Here is a 25,024-nt window from a genome sequence, read left to right on the forward strand (position 1 = left end):
ACTCTGGGGTGTGAGGGCCGAAGGTCTTTTGAAATATTAATGGGAAAACTGATTAAAGCCAAGAATGCTGCCCATTATGTAAACAGTCCTTCCTGCTGAATTTTAAAAAAACAGAAACAAAAACCAAACCTTCCCTTTGGCATACAGTTTCTCTGACTCTGAAGGTCTAAATTGTTGGAGAGCATAAAATATTTAACAAAAGGAATAATAAATAATTCTTTCTCCACAAATTCCATTCTTAATTGTACCATGCCAGTCTTAATCTAGTATTTGATTTATTTAAAAAACCTAAATGAACACTTCCTGTAATAAGGATATAATCATCATGGAGGCTTAAGTGGGCAGAAGAATAAATGAAACAAGATGGGATTGGGAGGGAGACAAACCATAAGTGACTCTTAATCTCACAAAACAAACTGAGGGTTGCCGGGGGGAGGGGGTTGGGGAGAAGGGGGTGGGATTATGGACATTGGGGAGGGTATGTGATTTGGTGAGTGCTGTGAAGTGTGTAAACCTGGTGATTCACAGACCTGGGGATAAAAATATATGTTTATAAAAAATAAAAAATTAAAAAAAAAAATAAATAAATAAATAAAATTTTTTTAAAAATAAAATAAAAAAAAAGAGAGTATTATACAAAAAGAAAAAAAAAGGATATAATCATCTGAAATAAAATGCTTAACTAATTATGTTAAAATTTTTCATTTTTGAAGATAGAGTAGGTTAATTTCTCTATATATCTTGATATATTTTCAAGGAATCCAAACTTTCATATTTTCCTTCTGAACAAAGAAACTCAACTTGCAACTGAAAAATGATTTAATGAACCCTTACCTGGAAAAGTCCAGTTTTATTGAAGAAAGTAAACTGTGCTCTTTTAACTAATACAGAATCTTCTTGACTTAAATTCTCAAGTAAGTTGGGAGGCAAAATTACAGAAGCCAATGGGTCTATTTGTCCACTCTCAAAATCCATCTGCCACACAAAGAGAGATTCACAGGTCAAGTAATGACAAATTATAATGATAACTACTCCACGTACTGAGCGAGGCAGGAGAAGGGCTACTTAGCTAGGGCTGGGGTTTCCCTTCACTGGAGTCACTGCCCTCCTGACTGAATCCCTACAGACAAAAGCCTGGATCTTCTCTGAGTTTTGCAAATGTGGAAAAACAGAGAAGATGCACTGATTTCAAGGCAAGTAGAGCGATCCACAAATCAGTTAACATCTTCAAATATGAGTGAGATTTACACTTAATAGACTTCGAATTTTTCTCAAAACACCTAGTGAAAGCTAACTACAAAAAAGGAAAAAAAAAAAACAAACCCACAAGATTGGAGTTGATTTGTCTGGTTGCTGAGACCGAGTATCTCTGCGCAGAACCCAGAACCCACAGATCAGGACAAAACGTGTCTTTCCACAAATGGATTCAGAATGAGACTGAGGCTGACCAACTTTTCACTCTTAAATGTGAAACAGAAATATCCAAAAGAGCCGCTACTCTGAGGCGAAAAACATTCTTCCTTTCCTCCAGATTTTTAAACATTCCATCTTGGTTTATCTCCACAGTGGAGAAGCGCCACTGAGGGCTCTCCCATCTCAAGGACGATGTTCCGATCATTTCATTTACCCACACGGCTAACACTGACACACGTGGGAACTTGAAAGTTATCTGCTGAACAGTCACATTCACAGGGCAGAGAAGCTCTCTGTTAACCCATCCAGTCTCATTACTGCCTACCTCCTCCCAGGCTCCACGCCACTGGTTCTCAACAGAGCTCTGTTCAAAGACTAGCCCAATCTGCAATGCCTGGAAACTTGTTCCAAGTACAAACCTTGGAGATCCACCCAGGATCGACTAACTTAGAAGCTCTGGGGATGGGAGCCCTCACTCTGTTCTGACAAGCACACCAGGTAGTAGTACGCAGTTTGACAACAATTGGTAGGGTTGAATACATGGCAGTTCTTCCCACCCGGACCCTGAATAAAGCCCTTTCTTCTAACTGAGCAGATCCCTGCCCACCAACCTCAATAGGGGTTTCCCACTCATGGTTGAACACTCAGTTCCACTGTCACCTCTTGCAGAAGGTAAGCTGACCACCCTATCACGCAGGTACTAAAAGGATACCTCCTCTCAGTGTCCACATGCCTGTGGCTACTGCTACTATTAACCTCAGCCAGTACCTGAATTACTTGCCTGTTACCCCACCAACCAAGATGCTGAAGCAGAAACTGGCAAGTGATCAGGTAGTTTTCCTTTGTCTAATTAATTAAAATTAAAGAAAGCACTAGCTCATTACCTGGAAATAGGACTCATTATTGCTTGGAAGACCGATGCTAAAATTTGAAATTTCATTTGTCTCTGGGGACAGGGATGATACTCCAAGGGCCAAATTCCGAGTTGTAATATTCACATGGGATGTGCTACTTAGGTCTATCTTGAAGGCCAATTCGTCAATTGTTTTTAAAGCTCTAAAGAAATGACAGTGCCACTGTTAAGCAACACGTTATTTATGTAGTTGTACACATGCGATTTGCAGCAGGGACAAAATACAGACCAAGTAAAACTGCCTTTAAATTTTCTGATCTTAACAGCATGAATACCAACAAAATTACTCCAAACCATAACAACATCAATAAAAATACAGAATCATACGGATGAATACATCCTCAAGAGAAATATTATCCTTTAAGGAATACCAACCATTATATCACCCTAAACAAATATTGTTTTTCACTTCCTAGCCTTTTTCTTTCCTCATATATAAAAATACCTTTTCTATTTCATAACTGAGTGAGAATCAAAGGAAAATAATGAGGTAAAAGCATTTTTTTGGACTCTAAGACACTATAAAAAAGTTTATAATTATTATGTAGATAAAGAAAGTCAAAAATATATTTTAAAAGATACAAGATTTTCATTGATAAAATTTGGGTGAAAGGAAGGAAACAAGAAATATTAACACATTAATTGAAATAAGTGGATGCATACTAATTGTGTAAAAATGATACATTTCACATGCCCTGAGCATTTTCATTCCTGAAGTACAATGATCGCAGCTATGGCATTTCCATGTCACAGTCCGTAGGACAGAATTTACATCGACCATGTTATGCATAAAAGATGTGAGCGGAATGTTTGCTAAGTGTCTCCTTTGCAAGGAAAGTGTCCTATGCTAATATATATAATAGCTTATCTTGTGAATTAATTCCAGTTAACATTTTTTTCAGATGAGAAATGACATACTGATTATGTTTTTCTGGAGTTATTTATATATCTTGCCAGATGGACAATCCTAATCATTTTGTAAATTATATTTCTCAAGAGAGAAAATAGAGAACTTTGAAATCCATTTTGTGAATGATCTTGGGAAATGTCCATGGATCTTCTGGAGATTTAAATGATGAAAGCTGGACACCAAGCAGTCAGATAACTGAGAAATTACATAACATGTATCCAATAAATTTTACTCTCCAGAAGAAAAAAAAAATACTTACTCAGAAGAAGACTCAAGCAAGTCACTGTCGGGACTGGTTAAGATATTGGAAAATATATTCATTAAAGTTGAACCAAGCATTATATCAATGTTTTCTTCTTTATTCACAATCCTTTTGACCTGTTCTACGATTCTGGTAATATTGGCTGAGCTTAAGATCTGCCCATCACTGGTTAAATTTAAAATTTCGTTGGCCACTTCATTTGCTTCCTCTAAAAAAATACAGGAAAAAAACACACACACACACACACACACAAGATTTTGAACATTTCAGGAATCCAAAATATACTATGATATTTTCACTTCATAGTCCCCACTTTGGAGGGACCAATATTCATACAGAGTCCTAAGAGAAATATCCCCAGAATCATAAAATATAAATGTATATCTCCTGCCTAAAAATAATACACAACTAGGGGTGCCTTGGTGGCTCAGTTGGTTAAGGGTCTGTCTTAGGCTCAGGTCATGGTCTCAGGGTCCTGGGATCTACCATCAGTGGGCTCCCTGAAAAATGGGGAGCCTGCTTCCCTCTACCTCTTCCCCTCCACCCCCAACCAAGGTTTCATGCTCACTTTCTTCCTCAAATGAATAATAAATAAAATATTTAAAGAAAATAATACACAACTGAAAAACATTGACACAAGTATCAATTTATATATTACATGTTCTCTAAAATTGACTATTTTTAATCTCCAACAGAAAAAACAGGACAAAAAGTTGGAATCTGGAAAAACAGAATTTTCTACCTTAAGTGAAATAATCATTTACTTAGTTTTTGCTATTACAGTGATTATCATTTAGCAGGAGAATACATCTGAAGAGGATGAAAACTATGATGTATGAAGTCATTTCATTTTGCCTGTGAGAACTGAAGAAAAATTGCTCACTTGAACAATTGGAGAGATCAGGAGGCCCCCAGTAGGCTACAGAATTGTTGTCAGCCTTAAGATAACTGTGGAACAAAACAAGATATTTCAAATATTTGGCATAAATGACAGTTTAAATGACAAAATTAGTTAATAGTAAGTTTGAGAATTTGCCTTTGGTACCTAGGTAAATTTCATTTTTAAATGAAATTGTAATACATGGAAATAAAACTCCCACTAAAATCTTATTAGAAAAAATAATCAGGTGTCATGCACCCTGGAAACACTATTGTGTGTCCTAAGCTAGGATATTCTGGTTACTAAGGGTAATGGCATACTCAGTAACATGGGTCAAACACCTCTTTAAGAACTTTGATAAAGTCTGATTTTGATTTCACAAGACTCAGTAAATCGGGTTACAATCCACACTTTATAGGTGAGGGAAAGGACAGAGAAATCAAAGAACATTCTGAAGTATCACAGCCAGGAAGAGGGAGAGCCTTGTTTCAAGCTAGGGTCAGTAACTCTCTAAAGCTCTTTCCTTCCTTCCTTCCTACCACATGTCAAACAGCAGAATGTGCAAAGTTGGGCCAGTTTCCATTGCTGACCCCTTCTGTCCCTGTGAGAAAACCCTAACTGGGGGTGAGGTGGAGGGTGAAGGGCTGGTCTTAGTAGTCAGTGAATCCTCTGCGGTCAACGTGGGTCTGGGGTTTTTGTTAAACTCTTCAGAAAAATCTATTCCCCGACAGCCTGCATTAGCAGCCCAACCTGAACCCTGAATTTATTCCCTCTTTTTCTGCCTCTTTTCACTCCAACAATAACCATTGCCAACTGTTTAAAAGTTCTGGAATTTCAGATGCATATTCCAAAGCTGTGGGTTAGTGCTGTTCATCCACATGCTTTGCTCTAGAATCACCCTATGGTTTCCAGATTTCCCCATCTTTCTTTGGAAAAGTCTTAAATCATCATGGTGCTTGGGGTCAAAAGGCTTCTCTGGGTAACCTACCTGCCTCTTTACCCTCCATGAAGTGTATGATTTAGGTATTCACAGACTCTCTTGCCCATCTTCCCAATCAATATGCAATGCATGGGAGCTATCGTGCAGCCTGTGTAACCCAGGAAGGTAGGTACTGTGGAGCTCTACTAGCACGATTCAATAAAAGCATTACCATGTCCGTGAAGCAGAAAAGCCCTGTTTCCCTACACAGGGATGGATGTATACAGAAGGGTGGATGTCTGGCCAGTAATAGCCTTTGGGATCCTCATCAGCAAGACAAAAGCCTACATGAAAATAAAAGCCAACATGGACATGTTAATCTATTCTTTGAAGTTAGGGGTGAAAGATGAGAGAAAATGATGGTGTTGGTACTTAGGTATTTATTTCATGTAATACTAAAGTACCAGTTTCTTATGGTCAGAATTTGTAAAAATTTAGAAATCAGGAACAATAAACATCTAGTACATTTCAGATACAAAAATTATTCAAATCAAACCACACACAAGTATAATCATAAAACATGCATCATTATTCTAATACAAATCATTAGCCAATAAAATGAGTAAGATAAATATATTTTCAAAAAAATAAACACTGCATGCAATGATGATCCTGAAAAGTTCAAAATGTGATTTTTGAAGATCAAAACATGATCTTTTTCCAAAGGTGAAACCCTATAAAGTAACGCAGTAATTGTGCTGTCATTGAGTTGTAAGCATGTTTTATGGAAAACTTTTCTAGCTGCTCTGAAAGCATCTATTGCCTGGAAGTTTGCTGGGGGGATGGCAAGAGGAGACCCATGAACCAGCATCACAGGCCTCTTGCACATGCCCTCCTCCTCAAATCATCCCACCTGTTGTTGGAAAACTCTCTGGGCAAACGTCATGACGTCAGTAATTCAGATTTTACGATTTTAAAAATACTTCAAATATAAGCAATATATTAATGACAACAAAATTATGTCATTTCAGGACAGAAGAATAGCAAGTTAAACCAGACTATTGGAAACTGCTATTAGAGTTACCAACCAAATATTTAAAGAAATTTCCCATCTACACATTTTAAACCTTAACATCACCAGGGTTTGTTCTTAATATTTTCAATTGGTAGGAATTTTTCCTCATAGGCCTACTTGGAGAAAAACAATAAAGCACAGGACTTAAATTAAGTCATATAAATTATATGTCTAGGTATGCAGAGAGTTTTCTGGAATTCCTCAGCCCCTTAGAACAGAGATGAAGCTGACTGACCCTCACAGAGCTACCCTGTCATATATAATCCACCATTCATCAAGCCACTTCCTCATGGAGACTCATTTGTGAAAGGCAGCATGTGCACTCTCTCCAGGCTCATGAAGCCTCATTTGTTAATAAGCAACCACTTTCCCACAGAGGCTGAGAAAGTGTTCACGAGGATGATGTCCATAATGATGACTGGCATTCCACCACATCTGTGAGTTCTCTGTAGTTGTGTAAGTGGACACATTACATATGGGTAATTCCTTATTGAAGCAGGGATGCCTGCTTCTCTATCACACCGGGATTCTGGCCTCAGTGGAAATCAGCCTCTTAGAAACTGAGAAATACTTGCTTCCCTCACCTTAGCCTATTGTGCGTGTATCAGGAAAAGTATCAGCTTTATTTCTCTTGATCTCTATTAATATGCTTAATCATAACATAATTATTTAACATTACAATAATAACTTCATTTCTGGTTGTCCATATTTGTGACCATTAATTTTTCCAAAATATTTACATCAAACCTCATTCTCTTATTTTTTCAAGTATTTAAGTGATAGGGAATGTGCTGGGTGTTCATAGGGCAGGTGGGAAGTGAGGGTGATTAAAAAAACAAACATACTAAGAGGTGTTCTCAAGCCAGAGGAGATTCCTGTTTAAAGAAAATATCCATAAGAACGTAAATAAATCCAGTCAAATGTTATGGTCTTCTAATTTGTCCAGTGTTCTAGGGATCCAGAAAGCAGGAAGTGGATGCTCAAAGGCACTGACTCCTACTTATGCATCATGATGTCACAAAACACACCACAGAAAAGACAGCTTTGGGCTGTCTTTAAAACAATGGTGTGATGTCAAGTGGAGGGTGGGAGTATGGAAGAACTGTGTGGGCAAGACACAGAAAAGCACCAAGGAGCATGGCATGTCTGCAGAGGTACACATGCGTGGTTGGAGCTCCACATGCAAATGGCGTCTAGGTAAGAACTGATTCTAAATCTGGGCGAAGTCCCATATTTTACCTATTCCTGTGAAGTCAGTGCTATCATTAATGAAGATGGGAAGCATAAGAGAAGAGATGTTTTCTAATAAGAAACTGCCTTTTCTAAGATTTACCTCATTAGAGTTCCCATATATCCACACATATACTTTTTAAAATTGACATACAATGTACTATTTGTTTCAGGGGTACAGGTCTGTGAGTCATCAGTCTTACACAATTCACAGCACTCGCCATAGCATGTACCCTCCCCAGTGTCCATCACCCAGCCACCCCGTCCCTCTCCCCGCCCCACCCCAGCAACCCTCAGTTTGTTTCCGGAGATCAAGTCTCTTATCGTTGGTCTCCCTTCCCCAGTCCCATCTTGTTTCATTTTTCCCTCCCTTTCCCTTATGACTCCCCCACACTGCCTCTCAAATTCCTCTGATCAGAGAGATCACATGATAATTGTCTTTCTCTGTCTGACTTATTTCGCTTAGTATAATAACCTCTACTTCCACATATACACTCTTTATTCCTTAAGCTAAAGTCAATTCTGATCAAGTCTAAAAATGGGCACTTTGCTCATGTTCTTAGTTTTTCCAGAATACGTCCCCCAAATAAAGTGTAAACTCTCCTCCGCCCCTTTCATTCCTTTAGATTCACATGTGTTGATATCTCTGATGTGAACCATGTCACCCACTTGTTACTACGCCACCAATATGATGAACATCATCATCAGAAAGAATAGTTTTCAATAAGCAAACAAGGCACAGAAGAATATTGTTGTTGCTGTTTCAAGTAAACCTGAAAAGTTATACAAAATACACATAAAAAAAAATTACTCAACTTACCCAATTGCCTCACACTCACTGTATACAGCCTCAAGCCTTCATCCAGGGACTCGTTATTTTTTAAGAGCTTCCGTTCAATGTCTTTTCCTTCTAAACTGGCATTGTTGGTAGCATTGTAAACTAGAAGGGCCAAAATCACCAACCTAGAAAAAGGTTTCAGATGTAATTATTGGAATTTCTGATTGGTTGGTTGATTTATTTTTATTTTTATTTTTATTTTTTTTGGTGGAAAAGAAGGACATTTGGATATGGTAGTAAGAGGGATGACCATGAAGGGTTGAGACAGGAGAAACCGGCCAAGGCACTCAGAGACTCCTGTGGCTACATAAATTATAATGTTAAAAATATCTCAGTATTGGGGACCTGGGTGGCTCAGTGGGTTAAGCCGCTGCCTTCGGCTCGGGTCATGATCTCAGGGTCCTGGGATCGAGTCCCGCATCGGGCTCTCTGCTCAGCAGGGAGCTTGCTTCCCTCTCTCTCTCTGCCTACCTCTGTCTACTTGTGATCTCTCTATATATCAAATAAATAAATAAAATCTTTAAAAAAAATCTCAGTATGAATAGATTATATATATATCTCCTGTATAATTCTATTATATCATATCACTATCACCTCATTTCTTTTAAGAACTATTTTAAGTAATATTTATAGCATACAGGCAAGAAAGGGTCATACTTGTGGGTTAATTTGTTAATTGTTTCTTTAGAGCCAAAAATGAAGTTTTTTTAGAAAAGCTAAGCTCCAACGAACCTGACTAAACTGATCATTTGACTTTAAAATTATTAAGGGTGTTATTGTTTACAAATGTGTTAACAATTTCTCCAGAATAGTGATAATGATTTTCCATCTCTGTGAAGCATTGCAAGTATGTTGTATGGTGAAAAGTTACAAAATAAATACTTAAAATATACATGGTGATTGCGGGGGTATTACAGATGGAGTTTATAGACTGTCTGACCTTGAATGTCTTTAAAAAGAAAATATTTCTATGAGAAGCAGAGGTGTATCCTAAAAACCCCACCAAAACTTTTGGTTCTACATTTTGAAATAACGTAATTTTCTGTTCCACTATAATCATAGCTAGAGTCAATAGCAGAAATCAAAACATGCCAAATTCAACATAATAATGCTGCTTTTGAAATAAGTATTGCCAGTAGAGAGGCATGACATATTGTATTTATAAAATTATGCAGGTGTCAATAAAAATAAAACCGAATACTGATACATTTGTGGTGCTAAAAAATGAAAGACTAAATGAAATCTATGCTATTCAAGGCTAGGTGAAATTAAAGAAGGGCTCCATTTCCCCCCTAAATATGTGTGTTAATTTCAAAGACAAAGTGTGACTGTTCTCATAATTCAGTCCGAAAAGCTATTTATCCCAAAAATGATCTACTCCCCACTGTTCACGTATAAGTCATACTTCAGGTTGAGCAAGACACAGATGTAAAAAGAATGGTGAACTGTGATAACTTAATGATTTTTTAAGTGGCCTAGGAAAAGTATCCTCTGATTAAATTATTGTAGGAAGATAAGCTTTGCTACCCCAGTTCCTGAGAGCTTAGTGTTGGGAACATGACCTTTTACTTCTCTTGAATATTGAGAACATCATGAGCACAAATGCATTGTGATAATCCTGAATACCCAAATTCAGCAATCCAAGAGCGGCCATGCATTTTCACTGGTCTTATCTCTGTATTTTCCTCTCTCTTCCTGAAAACTGAAACTCACTTATGGTTCCACAAAGTTTCATTGACTGTTACCATCAATCATCCTTTATTTGAATAAACCTGTCTCTGCAGCTTTGGTTTCTTGTCTGTCCAGGCAATAGAGGATGATAGCATTATCTGAGCTTATGGTCTATGTTAAGTGTTACAACCAAATAGAAGGAAAAGTCTGGAAAAAAGTGTGTGTATAAAACTAATTGACTCTGGTTTTGAGAAAAACTATGAGGGACTACAAAGATTCATCAATGAGCGTAGAGAAGAGAAAAAAGGGGAAAGACTATAAGAATACATTTTAAAACAATTCAAAAATCATTAAAACATGCTTAAACAATAGGCTTTAAATAATTTCAAAAATTTTTGAGACAAAGATTTAAAGATTTATACCGAAGAAAAATTAAACATGTGGACTTTCCCATATACATGGTCTTAGTTCCCTCTCCCTGTAATTTGCTGTAAAGTTGGTTTGACAGACAGAAAATGGAGAGTCCATGAATTTAAATGTTTTTCAAGCAAGAGTTTCTGAGGTATTGATGTACACTAATGATGGCTGGGACTTAGTATTACTGGGTAGTAGAAGAATCACAGAAGGTCCACTAAAAAGGGCACTGCTGACTTCCTGAAGAGGATTCACGACTGGTGATACCCCAAACTATGGCTGCCTCAATTATTAGACAAAGTGTTCAGCAACGGGATCCATATCTCTGATCTGTTATTAAAAGCTCAACATGACCTAGCAGCACAGGTTAGAGAAAAAAATGATTTGGCTAAATAGAAAAGTCCTGTCACCATCAAGAGTATAGTATTAAAATAATTATTCTGTTCTTCAGATCATAAAGGAAAAAGAACAAAGAAGATAAAAAACAAATTTCCCTCATCTGATAGTTCGAGCCAATCTGTTGAATACATACCAAAAGGAAAAGTTTCAATTATAACTTAAACACATCTGCTTCCTAATATTAAACAGAAAAAGAAAAATAAGAAGAAACTCTCTGGTCAAATCTCATATGAAATTCTATTTTTATCTTCTCCTGGTAAGAGTATATCACCTGAAAAGAAGGATTTTCCATCATTATGGTTAAATCTGTAAAATTAATTCAGTGTATTGACACAGAGCCAGACTTACATGAACTTTTGCCTTTCAACTATTTCCTTTTCTCTTCTTTGGAAATGTAATAGACTACCTGAACCCAACTAAATTTATTTCATTTAGTAGTTTAAGTTTTTTTTTTAATTACACAGCACTCTGAACAGTTGGCCTTTATCTGCCAGCTGAATCTGTAGGACAGATCTGTTAAATTACCTGCTTGCTTAAGTCATCATCTTGATTTAAATTTTAAAATGGACACTTCCAAAAATTAACTATTACCCATATTATTAGATGCTACTGTACATAAGTACCTTACTTAAAGCTGTAACTATCTTTTTTATTCTTTGACAGTCTTTTTGAAACTTCAATTAAGAGGTAATGGGTTATCGTAAGTAAACTAAAAATACAAAAAATAATAACTCATACATTTTAAGTGTTCTACTTCTGAATTATTTTTCACCAGATGTACATCTCCATCTACTCTATTATTTGATGCCTTTGACCACAAGAAAAAAAATATTAGTGTGCCAGTGTTAAGGAGATAACTTAAAAGCATTACCTGTTTTTTGTTTTTTGTTTGTTTGTTTGTTTTTAATTTATTTTTTTATTTTCAGCATAACAGTATTCATTATTTTTTCACCACACCCAGTGCTCCAGGCAATCTGTGCCCTCTATAAAAGCATTACCTGTTAAAATGTTTCTCTCATCTCATTATTTTCACTTCTCTACCAGTCAAAACAAAGAGCTAGAAAAAGGATGTTATACTTTCTATAAGACTTTGTCAGTGTTACCTTTGATCATTCACAATGCTTCTCTTGACTTTAATCTTGTCCTCTCCCGTGTTCAGGTGAAAACTATAAATACAATATGAATATTTATTATCAACCTCATCTGCCACATCATCAGCAACAAAATTTGAGAGGTAAAAGAAAGAGGCAAAGTGAACGTTGTAAGCCAGTATTTCCAGCATGTGTCCTGAGGTTCGAGTTCTTTTCATAGGCCCCAGATCAAATGGCTCCTTTGTAAATTAGCTTGGCAGCTGTGCACCCTTGTTCTCTTTTCAAGACTCATGATGTCATGTTGGTTACACTAAATAATCTGAGATATTTGGATTTATAGAAATCTGCTTCAGTTTGTTTAAGAACATACTTCCTGAGCTAATTCAACATGTGATCCCTTTTCATGTGTTAACTTACGATGTCTCTTGGGTTCACAGAACATCTATCTAGGGGTAATGACATACACTTTTGAAAGCGAATTTGAAACTGTGAATGCAAGTTGCAGAGGAGAATATGTGGATGATACTATTTGCTAGGCAGTGCAAGTATTTTAACAGAATAGTAAAATATATTTTTGAAAAGCTAGGTGCAGAGTGTAAGTGTCTTATCTTGTAGAAAAACGGTCTCTAAACCGCGGTGCTATCACTGGTTCACTGGGGTGTGAGATGAAACTAACACAACTTCTATATATACTCAATTATCTTGTTATATTTTGTAATATATTTATAACATGTACTGGTTAAGTAAGACACAGATTCTAAATAAAATCACAAAATCACAAATATATTTTGGGAATACATACTAGTTTTTTTAAAAAAAAGATTGGGATCCATGATCAAAAGAAAATTAAAACCAATTGCTGAAGCACTGAAGATTTTTATGCAAAGAAATTATATAATACAGAGTTGTTTTAGAAAGACTATATATATGGTGTATGTATATGTGTGTACTGGTGTCATGTGTGTGGGGTATAGTCAGAGAGATGAAGAGTAGCATTAAACTAGACACTACTTTTTATTCTTCAAATCATTAATTCTGTCATTTACCTGATATTAACCACATAAACAGTGTAGTTCCAATTTTGGAAGGTTGAATTGAGCTGAAAAACACAATGGAAAAGGGTGAGTTCCGATGATACTTCCTAAAAAATATCTGAATCTAGTTTCTTCCCTCCCAAAAGATAAGTTGTTATTTGAATAAGATCCTGGGAAAATCCCAGAGAGCCAGAGGAGTGAAAGAAAGGTAAAAATAACATTCACTGGATCATGATATGCCAAGAACTTTACAAAGGTTGTTTCTTCGATCTCACAACGACTAATGAGATAGGTATTATCTGTTCCCCAACTCTCATAGATGAAGAAACTGAGCTTCATGGAGAGGAAACAGCTTGCCCAATGTCCCTGACTAAGAAGTAGCAGGTCCCAGATTAGAATCCAAGTATGTATGTCTGGAAACACTATACTTTTCCTCTCTAGTCCATATTATAATGGGCCCCACTCTAGTGGTTCTTTGAATTAGCCATAACACTGAGGGCTACATAGGAGGATAAGCATAATAAACACCTTCTATATTCTTCCTTCAAGAAACACTGTGGTACAATAACATATTTTTCTAGTAAGTATCACTTCATAAGGATATTAGTAAGAAGAATTACAAATTAACAACACAAAACAAACCTTTAAAAAACAAACAAAATGAGTTCAATATTATTGGGAACTATGTTAATTATTATGTGGGTTATTTAATAGTCTTATAGGTCTTAGTACCAGACTTTTTAAAGAAGCAATGGATTATATTCTCAATATAAATAGCAACCTCCCATGATGCACTGTCCAATACGATCACAAATGAGATAGCTTTACTGTTATGAAATCTTCCTATTTCTGTATCACTTTCAAAGGGTTTTTTAGGTCTTATTTCATATACACAGTTAGCCTTCCTTGCAAGCATTCTTAAAGTTGAATGTAAATTCTACAAGGTGCTGACAAAAAGTATTAAATTATTTTAAAATTAAAACAGCAATAATATGAATCAGGAACACTACTTGTGTTTTCTCTAGTATCAAGCATCTGCTTTGGTATCTTGCCTCCTAAATGAAAAGTTTCCAGTAAAGTTTAGATTCAGATGAGAATGAAGCTGCATTGAAAACTATGCATGTAATAAATATAAATGTAAAATTATATGTTGCCTAAGGCACAGACTCTCCAGTGAATGTTAATTTCCCAGGTTAATAATATTAGTAGTGGCTTATTTGAGCCACTTTTATCTTTTTTATCTTTTTAAATCATTCTGACTTAAAACAAAAAGAATTCTTGGAAGTAAATGGGTTGCAAGACATTGGGGGAGTATGTGCTATGGTGAGTGCTGTGAATTGTCTAAGACTGATGAATCACAGACCTGTATCCCTGAAACAAATAATACATTATATGTTAATAAAAAATTAAATTAAATTAGATTAAATTTTTAAAAAGAATAGGCTCTTTATGTAAGGCTGCCCTCCATTTGGAAATGACATATATCTCCCAATGTTTGAATTAATTACTGACTGTAATATGTCAGTCCAAAAAGTCAACAGCAGCATTTTTCATTGACTTCTATTAGAGAATGTTGCTCCTCTCAATTTTATAATAGAATTGTTCTATCCATATGATTGTTTCCTATGTTAACCTGTTTTAAAGTGTATTGAGAATAGGAGTTTTCTTACCACAGACCCTTCAAAACAAGACTGTATTGTTATATTAAGTTATTCTTCAAAGATAGATAGATAGATAGATGATAGACAGATAGATAGATAGACAGAAAGACCGTCACTTCTACATCTCAATGTATGATTTAGCTTTGTTTTGCTACCAAGGGCATGGTTACTAGATACCTTCTGCATAAGAAAACCTGTCTTTCACAAAATGTATACTAGAATGACTTTATTCAGTGTTTAGTCGATAGTAGTATTACATATAAAAAGCAGTATAAAATCACAGTATGCAGTAGACAGAAAAGAAAAAAAAGAAAAAACAAAACCTATGGAAAATGAAATTTTTGTTATGGAGACAAAAATAGGTGATATCTGTAAGGACAAGAAAAAAAATACTGAGGTTGTTTTCTTTTTACTGGAAATTACAAAAATTTTCATTAATAGAATACTGATTAAATAAATTAGTATGCCCTAAATCTCCAACAACAGAAGACTTGGGAAATCAATGACCAGGTAGCCGCATAATGCAATACTATGCATCATTAAAAAAAAAAAAAAAAGAAAAGGAAGGTCTCTGCTCACTTACAATATAAATCTGACAATAACAAAAGTAAGTACAGTGTAGAATGGTATGCAAAATATGTTTTTAGTGTAAAAAGGAGGGAAAAGATGAATCTATAGTCTTATTTTCTTTTATATGCACAAAGAAATTCAGGGGGGAAAAACAAATAAGAAAAATTAACTGATTTCTAAGCAGATGGGTTGGTCTCCAGGGAGATGAGCTACAGGGATGGGTAAAATATTTTCATGATATATTTTGTTATGCTTTTTGGTTTATGAATCAAACATTCAAACAATTAAATTAAAGATATATAATCTATTTCTTAAAGCTCTGCTAAAAATGTAGGGATATAGTAGTAAACAAATATACCTATGAAAATATATTTCTATTTGTGTGGTACTTTTCTTCCTTAGATATTAATCATCTATTAGGCCTGTCCTTAATTCAAGTGCACCTCCCTTTCTAGAAATCAGCATATACCTCACTTCCATGTTTATTCTTAGTATATATAAGGAACAGTGTCTATGCACCAGTGTGATCTGTGGACTCAGTTACCCAGACAGCAGAGTCCCTTCCAGATTTTCAGAGGTTAAAGTTTTCAAATCAAAGAAGAAATTGTAAAAGTTCACTTACCCATTCTGCTACCCTGCTCTGCACTTTAACCTCAGGGTGACGAAGGATATTTTGCATCACTATGGAAATTCTATAGATAATTCCATCTGTCCATTGGAAATAGGATTTAGTCCATTAATTATAATTTACAGTTATATAATTCCCAATTTAAATTTACAATCACACAATTTTAAACACTTTAAAAGAAATGCCTTTTTTGGGAGATAGAGATTCCAGTAGGAATGCATAAGTCACAATAATAAAAGGTACAGTGCAGAGAACATAGTCAGCAGCATTGTAATAGCATTTGTATGATGACAGATGGTAACTATACTTGTAGTGAGTACAGCATAACACACACACTTGTTGAATCACTATGTTGTACACCTTAACACTGTCTGTCAACTACACTTCAATTAAAAAAAAAAAAAAAAAAAAAAAACCTAAAAAGAACAGAACACCTTCTACATAGGTACAGAAAATTTGAGATATTTTGACGTTATGCTCATTGACCTTTGTAACTTCTTAGAAAGAGTTCTCAATTTATTCTTATAAATAATTCATTGTCTCACAATTATCACCTACATGTTTCTTTAATTCTATGGATTTTGGATATAGAATTCTAAAATTTTTTCATGACTTTTTCATGTACAATTTGATCTCTTATAACAATTATCATTTTTTTGTACACTATAAGGAACAACAGAGTTTGGGATATGAAAACTTGAGTGGGATGATGGACGAAGTTAACCTGAAAAAGAATAAGCATACATATATTTGGTACCCTCGGCCCCTTATTCTTCTTTTACTCTTTCCCCTCCCCAATATAGCATTTATTTCTACTCATTTACCAGATTTTTCATCGAAATTCCATAAATATAGTTGCTTGTTTCAGAGTAAAGGGGGAAAAGAAAAAATATTTGCAGATAGAGTTTTATCTCGGCTAAGTTGCTTCAGAAAGAAAATCTTATGGGAGAGGAAAGTTCTGCCTTTTTCTTTTTGGGACAATCTTTAAAGTAGCCTGAAAAAATATATATATATGTGTGTGTGTATATATATATTTATATATTTATATAACTCAATTTATCCAACTCAATTTACATTTACATTATATATAAAATGTAAATTTATATATAATTTATATAAAATGTAAATAAATATATTGCATTATATAAAAATGTAAATGTAAATTGAGTTGGCTGGTAAATTGAAGTTACCAGCCAGGCTTTGCTAAATCTCTCTAGAAGTGTGTTAGAAGGTAACTTACTATAAGCAGCTAATATAAAAAATATATCATTTTAAAATATCATAGGCTATACAGAGAAAAAAATTGAATATCTGTTATTGTCAGTCATCTTTCTTCATGCTTATAGTTTGGTATATCTTAAGTAAAATATGCACAGAAAATGTAGAAATATATAATTAAAACTATGTTGGGGGAATAGATGTAACAAAAAAGTTGGGAAGTCAGTAGAAAAAATATAAAACTCTGACTCCAGAAACCCCTATAATCTATCAAAATGGAAATTCCAGTCACACTACTAAAGGAATGCTTTTCCATTATTAGGTCACAATCTCATGCTAAAAATTTTTCCACTCCCCGAGGTAATAATATAAATACATGAAATTTGCACAAGTCCAAGGACAGGTGGGCTTAACTTATGTAGACTAGGTTATTTAGCTTCTAAAGCTCTTCAAGTATTTTAATGATTTTTTATTTTATATGCCTCTCAAAATATTCTGAATTTAAAATATTTAGAGGAGTATATTTAAAACAAATGATATTAATTCAGATTAAAAAAACCTTTATCACACAGTATATGTCATCATATCAAATCACGGACATTCTGAGTGACTGAGGAGAAATCCAAATTGCAGATGTCCAAGAGATATTCTAGGATCCTAAGGGTATCCTGTGTATCCCCGGTGTCAGCAGAGGAGCTAAAAAGCAACCACTAGATGGAGACCTAAAGCATGTGTTTAAGAGTAAAGTGTTCTTCCCTCTCAGGAAAATACTGCAAAATACTAAAACTCATTATTTTTTTTTATTACTGACATTTCTGTAATGTTTTGGAAACATTTAAGATATTCTTCTTTAAATTTTAAATATTTCCTGCCTCATTTTTTCCCCAATCTGCTGTTATTTATAAATGAAAAAGACATCCAATATCAGAGACAGCCTAAATCAATATAGAAGTACAGCACTCTCCCTAGAGTTAAATTGCTTACAGCAAATAAAACGTGAACACAGAGAACAATGTAACATCTTATGTTACAGATTCTCTTATGCTATAGATCATTTTCAAGTAATCTCCCTTCAGAAGCCTCAGAATGAGGCATTTATATACTTGGGAGTCTACTTGTTATACTTATTTAAAATTTCTGAATAATGTAGGCAAACAAGTCCAGGAGTGAACTGTCAAAACAAGATAAAATGTCCACCAAAGAACTGGTAGGAGGGGTTTTGGACTGCAGCAAAATAGCTGGCTTAAGCATTGCTGTTGCAGAAAATATACAATTAAGACATACTGATTCAGGCTTTCCCGCGTCATCCCAGCAGTCAAGGCGTCTTCTATAGGTGTAACAACTCCCATAGGTTCTCAATAGAAACGCTAATCACACATTTTCATATATTCCAGAGACTTCAAAAGATATATGTATTGTCCTAATAATGACATCCAAGCCAAAAAAATTCATGATAGACATTTCTTAAGGTTGGGGGCATGGTGGGGGGACAAATTTACAAGCATACCCATTTTCCAATAAAGGACTCTTCCAATCAAGTAGAACCTTAAAGTAGAAATCATTGCTTGCCATTATAGATGTGGTGTCAAAAGAGTATATTCCTGTCAATAGGTCTTTCTCCAATTAATCTTTTATTTATTTATTTATTTATTTATTTTTTGGTCCTTCTTAGCACTCTTTCCAGGGTTTCTTAGGAGACACAGAAATGACACTATGTATTTATTCTATAGTCAAGGATGTAAAACATGGGTTTGAGAAGGTAGGTTTTAAAACATTTGTGTGAAAAGAAAGATGTTATAATATACACCAAATGTTATTTTAGAGTCAAAATGATATCTTTGAACTGGTGATGAGGTCACTATAACATGACAGTTGGATTTATAATATGACTGGAGTTCTGCTCATTCTACACATATCATTTCTTTAGGTAACTGGCATCCAAAGCTAGATTGATTGTCCAATCTATACACACATCCAGAGAATTTTTTTTTATTTGAATAGTTAAACATATGTTTTTTGAATAGTTAAACATATGTCAAGAATCTGGAAGCATGGAGTGCCTGGGTTGCTCAGTGGGTTAAAGCCTCTCCCTTTGGCTCAGGTCATGATCCCAGCGTCCTGGGATTGAGCTCTGCATCAGGCTCTCTGCTCAGCAGAGGGAAACTCTCTCTCTGCCTGCCTCTCTGGCTATTTGTGATCTCTCTGTCAAATAAATAAATAAAATCTTTGAAAAAAAAAAAAAGAATCTGGAAGTAGTGATGTAATTAATACATGTAAGCTAGATTTTTAGAACAATAATAAGGACTAACAGAGTTATTCCCTTACTTGGGTTACTTGTGTTGACCCCACAAGATTTAATATTCAGTAGCACTGGAGTGATGATTCAAGCACAGAAAGTACAATTTAGTATGCAAATAATAATTGGCCCAAGAGCGCTCCTTAAGAGTATAATGGAAAAGGCCCAAAAGTTATTGTGGGAATACCTAGATTATCCATCCCATATTGAAATATCTGTTCATGAAAAATAACTTAAAGATATGATTTTACTAGTATACAAACTGAGGTAACAGATACAAGTCATTTGAAGATAACAAAAAGAACTTTCCATAGAGAAACAGGAATACTTCATAAAGTTTAGGAAAAGAAATTTTATGGATACACTTAAGAAATCTGTCTGATTATCAAACAGTCACAACCCCACCCCTCCCCACACCAGCATATCATCACTGAGAGACCCAGCAAAACTCTTCAATAAGCCAGAATTTCAAGGACTGGATAAGTTAGATGACAAATTTGATAGTTGTCCCTATCTTTCTTACAGTGAATAATGAAACAGGATTTTCTGATATATCAGATCGTAAGCCTGACTGAGTTTCCCAAGGAATAAGAAAAGTGTATCTGGAATTGCTGACAGTATATAAATGATTTAGATAGTCTAGGACATGACATTAAATCCCATTTATTCACAAGGTGAACAAGTAATTCTCTTTCCAATTATTTCTAATTTGACTACATCAAAGAAAAAATATTAATTATAGTCTGTCTCTCTTTGTTAACTCTTCCTTTTTTAAAAAGATAATGAAGTCTTCAGGCATAGAGATATGAGAAAGCAATAGGATATAGAGAAAATTCAATAACATTGTTTTCATTACACTTGCTCTTGCTTTTCATTTCTGTTTTACAACAAACTACTGATTTTACAAGAGCAATATCGATTTTCCCATATAAGTGCAAATGTTTAAATTAAAATGTGAGTCAATTTAGATTTAAAACTATTAAATCAATAGTACAGATGGCTCAAGGATGTGGCAAAAAGTATTCTGATAGTACGCAGATTTGAATACATAATTTTGAGAATATTTCTACCACATGATGACTGTGGAGTAATTTTAAATGCTAGGATTACTTTTTTTTTTTAATCAAGAATCATCTAAATTGCATTTTTCCCTTTAATGTAGTCAAGTCAAGCCATTTTAACTGAGTCTAACATTTGCCTGCTTTGTTGAAAATCCAATGAAGATTATGACGCAGAGAAATGGCTGAACAAGGCTCTCTTCAAGAATGTCAGAAATTACATGATTGAGTGAATACAGCTCCACTCCACCAAGTCAAGGACTCTGAAGCATCGTATAAATGTTCTTGGGCAGTAGAGGATGTGCCTGTCCTAGAGGGAGAATGCCACAGAGGCTCTTTGTATATTCATACAAAGAGCGAAATACTTAGTTAGAATTATAATATTCCCATCCACTGGCTGGAGTCCATGTGAAATATGCACTGGGAACGTCAGCTGCTGTTGCTTTCCTGGGGGTTGCTGGAATGTTTGCCCCGTCATAAATCTCCGTGGTGTAACTACCAGAATAACCATAAACACTTCCCTGAATCGATGTCTTCATAACCCTAGTGAAATTTATATCTATGTAGCATGTAAAATATTCCATACTTCCAATTTAAATGTCCTCACAGAGGAAGTTGGTGTAACCCCTGAAGCCAAAGAAAAAAATGAACTATGTGGGTTTCTTTTCTCTGGGTTTTGGTCTCTGGTGATATATTACAGATGTTTTGGCCTCACAAGTTAAATGATTGGGGTTGAGAAAATTCCTTTGTTTCTAATAGCTCATATTTGAGAATATTGCTGTAGGCAAGGCAATGGTGTGGTCACCTGATTGGAATTTCTCTTTCCTAGGAGAGACTTAAACCATTTATTCTGAATTACCAAGGCTATGTAGTCCATATAGGTGGCATAACTCACATTACCTGGCATTTTCCCTGCTCATTTCTGTATCTCATATATCTGCCCTATTTACAAATTACAAAAAATATAAATAAAAGAGTATATGTGGAAAAATAGGCAAGAAGTATTGACACTTAAATTGAAATTTCATCAGCTGAAAATTGACTTAGTTGATATGCAATCATATTCTAACCATTACTCTTCAACAAATAAAAATGGAGAGCAAAGTATTATCATATAAATAGATCTAAATGTCATGAACACTTAAAGTTGGTTTCAGTGAGAAATTACATTACTAACATAATTTAGTTTTTTTGAAATTATAAAATTCTTTAAGAAACTGGTTTCCTGGAGCATATAATCTGACAAAATACCATGAATACTTTTTCAGATATCTAGTATAAAGCAAATTAATCCCTTTTAATTAAATGTTTTTCTCTTAACGCTTCCTTTGAAAGCAGTTTTTGCTAAAAGTGGACAAGAGTAGTACTGGAAATGTACTCATACCACCAGTCATCAGAATAAGGAACTCCAGGGAGTCAAGTAATATTTATTTCTCTTACTAATCTTTACAAATGTATAAATGTACCGACTGAGTCCAAAACCAGAAATTTTGTTTGAACATTCGATTTTCCACTCTTAGAAGACAATTTTTTTATTACATCGACATACCACAAGTAAAAAAGGTAATGATTTCTTACCATTGCTTTGCTTAGCGATTCTATTAGTAACAGGCATGTTAGTGGTGACAGTGGGTGGTGTAGTACTAGGAGAGTCTACAGTAGCTGGTAATAAAGATGAGAAAGATGTAATTTTGCAAGGAGCACATGACAGTTAATTTGGATGAGCAATCTACAATTAATGCATGAAAATATACAGAGGAGGAATAGAAACCATTTCTTGCTACTAAATACAACAGACTCTAGGGTTACAATGCATAAAATGAAGCAATGCTTCCTATGGCACATTAAGAATCACTTCATATGGCCTCTGGGGTCACATTGTGCAAGAGCATGGAGCTGGTACCAAGGAAAAGGAGGAAGAACATTGAGATTTTAGACCCAGGTCTGACTGATGACCACAGAGTGAATTACTAAATCTTTCTAGAACCCAATTTCCAAAGTTCGTAAAAAGAAAAGTTTAGAGAAGGCAGTCTGTACTGCACCTATATCAGTTTGAGAAATTATCTAAACTAAGTTAGTCTTCCACTGAGACTAGAGAAATAGTATTTCTTCTTGAGAAGATAAATGTGAAGAAAAACAAAAGAGAATGAAATGTATAGACTATATAGAATATTAATGTGTAGGATCATTTACAGATCCCAATAACTCTACTAAATGTTGATGGATAAAATGGATTTCAAAAGAACAAGCCTTACAGGGGAGACCTTTTCAAGGCATTATGTCATAGCTATGCTTCTTCTACTATTAAAACTTTCAAAGATTAAACCCTTATGGAATGCTTTATTATCTTTCTAAGGGATTCTGGAGGAGCTGTATAGGTAGTAAAATACACACACAATCTCCCTTTAGTTTATCTTAGGAGTATGTTTGTACTAGATGTACATTCATATACACAATGACCATAACGTAGTTCCACAGTGTAGCGGTTAGCACGTCTGCTTTACAATGGCCATTTGTTACATATCTCAATTTTAAAAATATTACCTAAATTTAAGATATTCACTTGATAATGCATTGAGTGATTATGATTATGATTACCTTCTAAAAGTGAAATTCTTTTATTTAAAATATATATCCTTAACTAAAATAATTTTCCATGCCAAAGTATTCTTTTTGAAGTTTTTCTTTTTTTTAAATTATGAACAATTATATTTATCTTAATGCAAAATACGTCAATGAATTTAAAAATGCTTTTTGGCCATTTAGGACATGGGGAAGGGGAATTGCTGGGCATTTGGTCTTTGATCTGTGGAATCAGGACTATAGGTGTCTCAGATTAAAAGAAAACAACAAACCCTTCAGATCTCGAACTAAGCAAAATTAAGTTTTCTTCCTATTTCATTTAACTATTTCAAGACTAGAGTGAGTTCATGGAAATTCTGTAATGACTTTATTTTCATAGCTCATTCATCCATAATAATAATGAGAAATACTGTCTCAGAAAAGAAGGAAACATAATACTGAATTACATCCCTTCTTCCTGACTACTCCTACACTAGAACCACAGAAGAGAGTTTAGGTTACTACTAAGAAACACTTCTAACCACTGTCACTTTCAGGATATGATGCTCCTGATAAGAGATCCAGCTTTTTCAAAAGGCATAGTCATGATTCTTAATGTGGCACATAGAACATGTTACTTCGTAAAGAAATATTTAATAGAATAAATGGATGAAAATGGGTCATAAGTAATTAGGAGAAACAATGATAAAATTAAAGCAAAATACTTATTATTTTAAAACTTTAATTATATATTATTTGCATGCAACTATTTAGTACATAATTTATAACTGGAATATTGGCCATAATATAGTCATTGTGCATTATAATAATATAATTACATTAAGATTAGTTTAATATAACTAATTTTATCTTAATATTTAAGTTATAGTGTACACCATGAACTGCCTTATGGTCTTGTCTCAAACTTAACTGAATATTTAACTTAATTTACCCCTTATTTTTTATACATGAATACCTTTTCAAAATACTGCATGACTATATTTATACAGGATCTTTGCAATACTCTTGAGAATAAAAAGAGGAAAAAATGAAATAAATGCTTGTTTAATAACATATAATCATTCACATTTAAAAACCCAGTCCTTTATGGAAAATGGTCGTCCAGCATGTGAATACATTCTTTCTCCACAGTGTATGTACTGTGCACCCACACAACTAAAACACATCCAGAAATTCTTCTGTTTTGCTGGTTTCTGGCTTCTCAAGTGAAAAGTAAGATAATAATCAAAACAATTACAACCCCATTATCCAAAACAGCAAGTAGGAAACAGACTCCGGAAGACGATGTTGGCTCCCTACCTTGGCAGAGGGTCCCCAAATCGGCACAGCTGGCTAGTTCTGCTGCTGGGAGTGGGATCAGGTAGGAACCTTGATCAACACAGAGGAATTATACAAGTTTAATTGATGATTTAATGACATTATCCAAAAAAAAAAAAAAAAAACCCACCAAAATGCCCACAAATCTTATGGTTGGCGTAATGGGAGCAGCCCTAGAAGAGTCCATCAATAATAATCTAACACCAAGAAAGTCTCTTAAAGCCTTTGTGTCTTTGTTTCCACAAATGTAAAATCAGGTTATTGAAATTTCCCTCAAAATCTTCAACTCAATTTATTATCTATCCACACATGAAATGAAAAGAAGTGCTACTTCCCATTAAAGTTTGTGTAAAAAATCCAGGGCCATTTCACAGAACAAATTACAAAGCTCTGGAAGAAATTCATATAAATAAAGTAATATAAACATCAAAGATAAGTTTCAAAAGTAAACTTAGATATTATTAATATTCATAAAACGCATATTTTTGGTTCACAGGCACCAGCATATGCCATTTGCAATTCCAGAAATATGTTCCTGTGGCTTCAAGTTGGTCTCTGTGTCTTTTTATTTCAATTTTTTTTTTTTCTGACTCATCCTCAGCAAGAAACAGTGTAGAGCTGGCTTTCTAGTAGGATAAAGGATT

At 34.6% G+C, this 25,024-nt stretch overlaps 1 protein-coding gene across 6 annotated transcripts in view; it reads right to left on the reverse strand.

Annotated features, from left to right (window-relative positions):
* ADGRG6 (adhesion G protein-coupled receptor G6) overlaps positions 1-25,024 on the reverse strand; it is a 168,164-nt gene that overhangs the window by 59,750 nt on the left and 83,390 nt on the right. For 4 of the 6 annotated variants that reach the window (XM_059177396.1, XM_059177392.1, XM_059177394.1 and 1 more), the window contains 11 exons: positions 24,363-24,431; positions 22,059-22,142; positions 15,903-15,988; positions 13,062-13,114; positions 12,028-12,090; positions 8,423-8,565; positions 5,530-5,641; positions 4,382-4,446; positions 3,496-3,706; positions 2,298-2,469; positions 835-975 (listed from right to left, as the gene is read on the reverse strand). In XM_059177396.1, coding sequence (XP_059033379.1) covers positions 835-975; positions 2,298-2,469; positions 3,496-3,706; positions 4,382-4,446; positions 5,530-5,641; positions 8,423-8,565; positions 12,028-12,090; positions 13,062-13,114; positions 15,903-15,988; positions 22,059-22,142; positions 24,363-24,431 — 1,199 coding nt within the window. The remainder of the gene's footprint in view (positions 1-834; positions 976-2,297; positions 2,470-3,495; positions 3,707-4,381; positions 4,447-5,529; positions 5,642-8,422; positions 8,566-12,027; positions 12,091-13,061; positions 13,115-15,902; positions 15,989-22,058; positions 22,143-24,362; positions 24,432-25,024) is intronic. The other 2 variants (XM_059177395.1, XM_059177398.1) reach the window with 1 other exon arrangement.

Source organism: Mustela lutreola, chromosome 6 (assembly GCF_030435805.1).
Source record: "Mustela lutreola isolate mMusLut2 chromosome 6, mMusLut2.pri, whole genome shotgun sequence".
NCBI lineage: Eukaryota > Metazoa > Chordata > Mammalia > Carnivora > Mustelidae > Mustela > Mustela lutreola.